The following is a 7,443-nucleotide window of genomic DNA, read 5'->3' as shown; positions in this document are numbered from 1 at the left end:
GCATGCTGTCGATATCGATTAAATAATTGTCATGTACCCAGCAAGATTGGCACATATTTTGATACAAACAGAAAACTACTTAGGATTACATGTATGCCAAAGCATGATAACTGAGCAGGCGTACTCCCCCCTTTCGTTTTCTATTAAAAAACAAGCATGTACGATTAAGCCTTCCAAACTTTGGAAAACAGTTGTTCCATCACATAAATCAGTAGCACTAAATTTGTCGTCCAAGTTACTGTCACCATCATAGTAATATACTATTGGCATACAGATATCTATGGGTCCCTCTGTACATCTCTATCATATGCAAATAATAACAAGATATTACAAGATAATCATATGTGAGGTCATTCTACAAAGCAGATGGTGCTTAAGAGAACTTCAGAATATTACTATTACTATTTCTGCAAGACCAGAATTGGTCACAACTCGCAATTTATCACTTATCCAAGTATACCTTAGATCCTTCAGCTACAGATATTATTATTTTTGTGTTCTTCCTTTTGTGCTATGCGCCTATGGCTCATTTTTTTTATTAAGGCTACATACCTTTAAACTTCCATTTCACAACCTGCTCTAACTCTACAGGTATCATTAATACTATTGAAAAGTGCAAAATAACATTGTCAACTGTCAGATCATCAAACACCTGGGATTCCGGCAGACTTAACATGACAGACAAAATTTGATTAGAATACTACTTTTAACTGATCAGGTTCACCCCCATTCTGTCATAGAGATCATGAAAAATATATGCTCAAACCTCAAAGGATACTACATACAACCTTGTTGCCTTAAAAAATGATTAAAAGTACTTACAAACATGCTTTTGTTTTTCATTACTTATGTAGTATCATGCCAAAAGGAGTTTATAACTGACACAAAAAATACTCATTTCAAGGCATCACTATTTCGTGTTCTCCCTTTCGTGTTATGCACTTATGGCTCATCTTTCATTAAGGCTAACTACCTTAAAGTCCCTTTTCACAACCTGCTCTAACTCTACAGGTATCATTTCCATGACTCATTGAAGAAGAGTGCAAAATAGCATTGTATGATCAGAACATCAAACACCTGGGGAATTCCGGCAGACTGGACATGACAAACAAATTTTGAATGAATATACTTCTTTAACTGATCAGGTTCACCCCTTTCGGTTCTAGAGATTGTCATGATAAATATTTGTTCATTTTCATGTGAAGTTGTGAAGTTCCAACCAATATGTTTGCTCAAAGGATATTACATAAGACATGATTACCTTCAAAGAAAAGAATGATTAAACTACATACAAAGATGCTTTTGTTTGTCATTACTTATGTAGTATCATGCCAAAAAGAGTCTATAATAACCAATCCAAAAAACACTACCGTAGAAGTATGTTAAGTCAATCTTGGAAGGTCGCATTAGATACAAAGTGAGCCAACCAAGGAGAACTCAAACAACATTCCAAAACTAGCATATCAGGCCAGGATGCGGTTCAGCAGTTACAACATATAGAGTAAATAAAGCCTCAAGATATGGTCCAAACTCAACAATTAAAGGTAGGAAAACTTCTCCTGGGACTAATGATACAAGACATCATGCCACTTTTTGGTGCTAAGTTACTAACTTCAATCTATTCGGTGCACACAAATATAGGAAGTCCTACGAGCATTTGTAGCAACTGTTAACAGAAAGCAAACAATGCTACTGGAGACTAGTCACAGCCAAATAAGCACAAACAGGCGCAGGGAATCCTACACTATAACGAACCGACACCACAGCTTGATATTTGGTCCAAAGAAGAAGCATGTTAACCAGTAGAGTTTAAACCGAAGAATTCCCCAATCTAGCCACACTTCTATTGCCACAAGTCACCACTATCGAAGCTCAGGACGTAACAACCCAAACAAACAAAACTTAAGTTCTGCACGATCCTAAGTGGCATCGATTCCAACAAGACATACACGAATCCAACAGAAGGAGAGCAATAGTATGACGATGGACAGGGGGACGAACCAATTCCTGCCGAGCACCTCCTCGGCGCGGTACCCGGTGGCCTCCTCGAAGCCGCGGTTGACGTAGATGATGGGGCAGTCGGGCTCGAGCGCGTCCGTGACGACCAGCCCGTACGGCCCCGCCCCGCGGAGCATCCCCTCGATGGCGAACGTGAACATCCCGCCGACCCCGTCGCCGCCTATCCCTCCGCCTCCCTCGCTCCCGCTCCCGCCGGCTCCCCCAACAACCATCTCTCCTCCCTCCTCCTCCTCCATCTCGTCCCCGCTGCCGGCGCTGCCGCCGCCGTCGGACTCGCTGTCCCACTCCATGGCTGCGCGGGCGCGTGGCAGCCGAAAACCCTAGGTCCGGATCCGGGCTCCCCCGCCCCGCGGCTCATCCCATGGCCGCCCGCGCGTGGTGGGGAGGGTGGGCGCGCGGATTGGGGCTCGGTGGCTCGAGGAGTGGGGCGAGGTTCTGGGGGTGGGGAGGCGGAAACGGGAGGAGGTGGTGGGCTGGGGCTCGGGTTGCTGCCTCGCTGTCGGGGGCGGAAGGGGAGGGGGGAAAGAGGGAAGACGAACGAGTGGACGGGGAGAGGGCGGCGTGCAGAGCACAGTGGCGTGAGCCCGCCTCGTCGACGTCGTCGTCCACTGGCGCCCCGTCACGCTCGGTGGACGGGCCTGCGCCGTCGGATGGGATCTGCGGCGCGCGTGGACGGCCCGGATAGGCCGTTTCTCGAAATGTTGAGGCGTGCACGCGTGGAACCGGAAAGGTTTGGCTCCCCTCGGCCTCTCGGTAGCACGCCGCAAACACCACACCCGCTTTACAAATGAGTTGAGTTTCAGCTCAATTCGTCGTATTCTAGGATTTGTTTGAAACTTCTAGAAGGGTTTTTTTTGGGGGGATGGGGGTATCAGGAGCCCCCAAAAGCATGGACCAAGGAGCACTCTCTCCTCCGCTCCGTCGCTCCCAATGCGTTGTACATGGTGATGACCATGAAAACCACTTCATCTTGTTCCTCTAGTAGTGCCACACTGCCACCCCTTTACCCTCTTATGTCGCCTCCTTTTCTTCTTTCCGTCGTATTAGGCCTTGATTTTTCACCGCTGCCATCGTAAGCAGGGCAAGTCAAGGTGTCGCCATCCCAATCATACAAGCGCGCTTGTAGGCTCGGCGGGGGTCATTACTATTCTAGCAACAATGACCTACACCACTGGCCTGATTGTCGGCGTCGTCACATTGAGGTCAACTATTATACTCTTTTTCCTTTCTCGCTCTCCTCCTTCGTCTCATTCTCCTACCATCTGGTGCCGGTGGCCTCATCAATTTGCCTCACATCACCACCATCGAGGCCAGGTTGGCCTCCTCCTGCCTCCTCATCCTCTTCTTTCTCCTTCCTCCTCTTAGACCTCTCCTCCCTTGCGATCTTACATGGCAATAAAGGAATTCCATTCAGAGTATACCTATCGATAGTTTGGTAAGTACATAGTTTGATTTAAACGTTGTGCCAACTTTTTTGCGAAAAGAACTCATATCTATTATAAAATTTTACCAGAAGTACAGAAGCACTTCAAACATAATAAAATAATATTAAGGTCTCTGGACCACCAAACGACTACTGCTGCCGCCAGAATGACGTGTCGTTGTCGTCGCTCCCATACCAGAGCCAGCCTGACTTTGTCGATAGCAGCCAAAAAGTCTTTGTACACGTGCCCGAGAGTCGCAATCATTGTTGTTGAACCCATGATTCGATCTGAAGAATCTGACACCAAATCTCGCCGTCACGTACACACGACGAGAAATCCTAACCTCGCCACCCCCGAAGAGCTGGCAGGAATCTACACCGAGCTCCGTCTAGTCCGTCCCGCCAGACAAACTTGAGGAGGATCAATTCCCGGAAGATTAACTCAAAGAAGAAGCGTCGTCATTAATCCGAGTGCCGCCCTGTGAGGACTAAAACCCTAACCATCTATCGGCCAAAGTTGAGGCATCAGAATTTTCCTCCCGCCACCGGAGCGGTGGGAGAGGTGAATCCACGGGCTCGCTAGCCGAGATCAAGATGAGGAAGGCTTTACCCTAGTTGCCTTGCAAGAGGGGAAGGAAAGTCTCTTTGTAATGTCATGGTGCCAACTTAAATCATATGCAAAGGTTGTTTGATTGCTAAAAGAGAAAATACATAAATCTTCCAAAAAAAAGTTGCTAATAGTCAACTTAAATAAACATAAAATACTGTGAATGAATCCTTACAAACAAAATTCCATGTAATGCAATTCTACAAACTAAAATCAAAGAGGTGACGCAAAAGAATTTTAAAAAGTCCCAAAAAATCCTTTGGAATTTCGAGACCCTAAGAAAGTGATAATAGGTACTCCACAAGATTGTTTGGTTTAGCTGTACATACTAAAATGAGCACGTGATGGCTAACTGTCCCCCTCTTGCTTGCAAAACAAAATACCAAAGGAGGTTAGAACGTATAACCTGCAACAAAGTGCTATGCTGAGGGGAACCTAACATGTTTTGTATCACCACAAACGACTGTTTTTACTCATCTGAGTCTATCTCGCAGCAATAACACGTTGCCTTCCAAAAGATAAAGTGCTGGTAGGTTGATGTGGCGTCATAAACTATACCAGCCAGCCTGAAAACAAGCAGCAACTTTTTTTTTTTGAGGGGTGAAAACCTGTTTCATTTATTCAACAAAGTCTGGGATTTCCGCCGCAACGACCTGCAGAATGCAGTCCGGCGGGGATTGAAGCCACACATTACACAACTCATCGCTAACACCAAGTTTTGCTAGAATATGCGCAGCGCTATTCGCTGATCTTCTCGTCCAACTAATTTTATGAGCCTCAAATTCTTGAAGCATGCCCTTGATCTCTTCCACCACCGGTCCAGCTGCACCCAAGTTCTTGGTCTGGTCATTCAACATGTTAACCACATTCTTGCAGTCCAACTCCATCTCGAGTTTCTCCACATGCAACTCCCTTGCAAGTTGCACTGCTTGTCGGCATGCAAGGATCTCCGCGATCTCCGGGTCTGATGTCGAGGCAAAACAATGACATGCAGCAGCCCGGAAAGCACCGTGGTGGTCACGAATTACCACGCCTCCTCCACTCCTTTCCCCCGCCTTGAGTGTAGCTCCGTCTGAGTTCGCTTTATGCCATCCGTCCGTCGGTGGATGCCAACGCACAGTGTGGTTGGGTGACAAAAGAGTCTTCTCCCGTATGACCTGCACAGCTCGCCACTCATTCATATATGAGCACACCGTTTTTGCAACAGCTAGTGGCTCTACTATTCTCTTCCCATCCCTTGCCTCATTCCTAGCAAGCCACAAGCCATACAAGCTCTGGATCATCACCTCTCTCTGATCTGACGATGCTTCCGCTAGCCATTCAATCATCCAACGCTGTAACGCGCTCTGGGAGTCAACATACACCGGCGGGATCGCCACCGGGACACCCATTTCCGAGCGCATCATTTTCCAGAAACATGCCGAGTGAGGGCATCTCCCAAACCTGTGCATCACGTCCTCCTCCCTTCCACATGCAACACAGACCACACCCTTCTTAATCTTGCGCCTGTCTAGTTCCTTTCCTAGGGCCAAACCATTTCTCATCAGCCTCCATGTGTGGATTTTGACTTTGCCTGGCGCGCAAGTGTCCCAGAGCGCAAGCCACCCTTTATGATGTATTACTGAGGACGAAGGCCCAGGCTGTCCTGTCTTCGCACGTCGGATAGACATCCCGAGGTGGTACGCCGATCGAACAGTGAAAATACCGTTTTTTGTGAAGTTCCAGGCTAAGTAATCCTCCACGTTTGGTCCTCCAATATTGATCTGCATGATATCATGTGCATCCTCCGGTGTGAACATCTCTGTAACCTTAGGTACGTCCCAGTCTGTGCCATGTGAGTTTAACAAGCAGCAACTTAGTAGCAACAGTTGTGATGGCAAATACCTTTGACGTGAGCCGCTAACCAGATGCATGGAGCTCGTGTCCGCACCTTCTGGTTCACTCCCCTCCTCTCGACCATGCAAACTCAGTCCAGAACACGCTTTCAAAAAAAAAAAAACTCAGCCCAGAACAAGGCAACATGTCCAACACCACCTTCGAGTGGATGGGCACGCGACAAACCCTAACCTCGCTATGAATCTATGCAGGAGCTCCATCTAATCCATTGCGACAGACGAACTTGAGGAAGATCGAAGCCCGGAAGATTAACTTGAGGAAGAAGCGCTGACATTTGTCCGAGCACCACCCTGAGAGGAGTAAAACCCTAACATGTCGACTAGCCGGAGTCAAGGCACCAGTATTTCCTTCCCTGGCACCGGCCGCCAGAGCGGCAAACTGAGGGGAGGTGAATCCACGGGCTTGCCGGCGGAGATCGAGAGGAGGAAGGCTTTACCCTAGTCGCCTTGCAAGAGGGGAAGTAAAGTCTCTTCTTAATGTCGTGCCAACTTAAATCATATACAAAGGTTGTTTGATTGCTAAAAGAGAAAATACATAAACCTTCCGAAGAAGTTAATAACTTGAGTAAACCTAAAATACTGTGAATCGATCCGTACAAGCAGAATTCCATATATTGCAATCCTACAGACCAAAATTTATCGAAAAAGGGTTTCCCCCGCTTTGTATACAAAGCAACCAACCGAACTATACAGAGATAGGTGCTGGGGCGGAAACAGCACAGTCACGCCCAAAAGAAACGACAGAGAAAGAGCAAAAGAAACAAATGCCGACAACGGCGGATCAACAAAAACGAAGAAGCCTCGCGATCGCTGCGCCCACCGGGCTCTTCCACTAGGCTCCAAGACTCCGAAGCGCCGGCATCAATCAACACCTCCAAGAAGGATCGCGACGATGACGACGCTGCTGCCAAGGGTTTCCCTCGGTACACGGCGAGGTGAGAGGAAGGGTAGCCCCCGACGCCCTCCCGGAAGGTCAGGTGGCACCCACGGGCGCCACCGCGCCGGAGTCGGCCACGCCGACAGGGGTTTCCCCTGATCCCAACCCGCACCTCGGGCGCTCCGGAACCAGCCACCAAATCAACCATCACCATGCGCCAACGCGGTCATGAGGCCTCCACGCCGTCTCACCACGGCACCGCGAAGTGAGGACAGCGCGGCGAAGAATCAGAGCCGGGACTAGGGCATCAGCACCATCGGCACGCGGGAGGGCCCCACCTCCACCGTCAGCGACTGTAGCCGTCCGGACGCAATAGCAGGAGCACACCAGGCCCGTAGGCCCACAGGCTCGGCCGAGCCCTCGTGGGCCCGTAAAGCTCCCGCCTTCGCGTTACTGCCGGCACGCCGTCGGCACCGACGCCCCATGTCCGAGCCGCTCCTCCTCCTCACCGCGCCGCAGACAACGAGACCACGCCGGGGGGCCGGCCCGCTAGTGCCCAGATCTGGGCCGGGGGCGCGCCGACGGCCACCCAGCACCACCACGCCGCCCCGCCGCCAAGGAG

The 7,443-nt window shown here is 49.3% G+C and overlaps 1 protein-coding gene across 1 annotated transcript in view; it reads right to left on the bottom strand.

The window, feature by feature from the left end:
- The window catches only part of LOC119337196 (adagio-like protein 1), a 5,487-nt gene extending 2,949 nt beyond the window's left edge, over window positions 1-2,538 (bottom strand). Inside the window, exon 1 of the mRNA XM_037609317.1 lies at window positions 2,002-2,538. Within this exon, the coding sequence (XP_037465214.1) occupies window positions 2,002-2,309 (308 nt within the window). The 5' untranslated portion in view covers window positions 2,310-2,538. The remainder of the gene's footprint in view (window positions 1-2,001) is intronic.
- Between the last annotated feature and the right edge of the window lie 4,905 nt (window positions 2,539-7,443).

This window comes from Triticum dicoccoides, chromosome 7B (assembly GCF_002162155.2).
Source record: "Triticum dicoccoides isolate Atlit2015 ecotype Zavitan chromosome 7B, WEW_v2.0, whole genome shotgun sequence".
In the NCBI taxonomy this organism is placed as follows: Eukaryota; Viridiplantae; Streptophyta; class Magnoliopsida; order Poales; family Poaceae; genus Triticum; species Triticum dicoccoides.
Note: the sequence above shows the minus strand (reverse complement) of the source record. Positions and strands in the feature narration are given on the sequence as shown.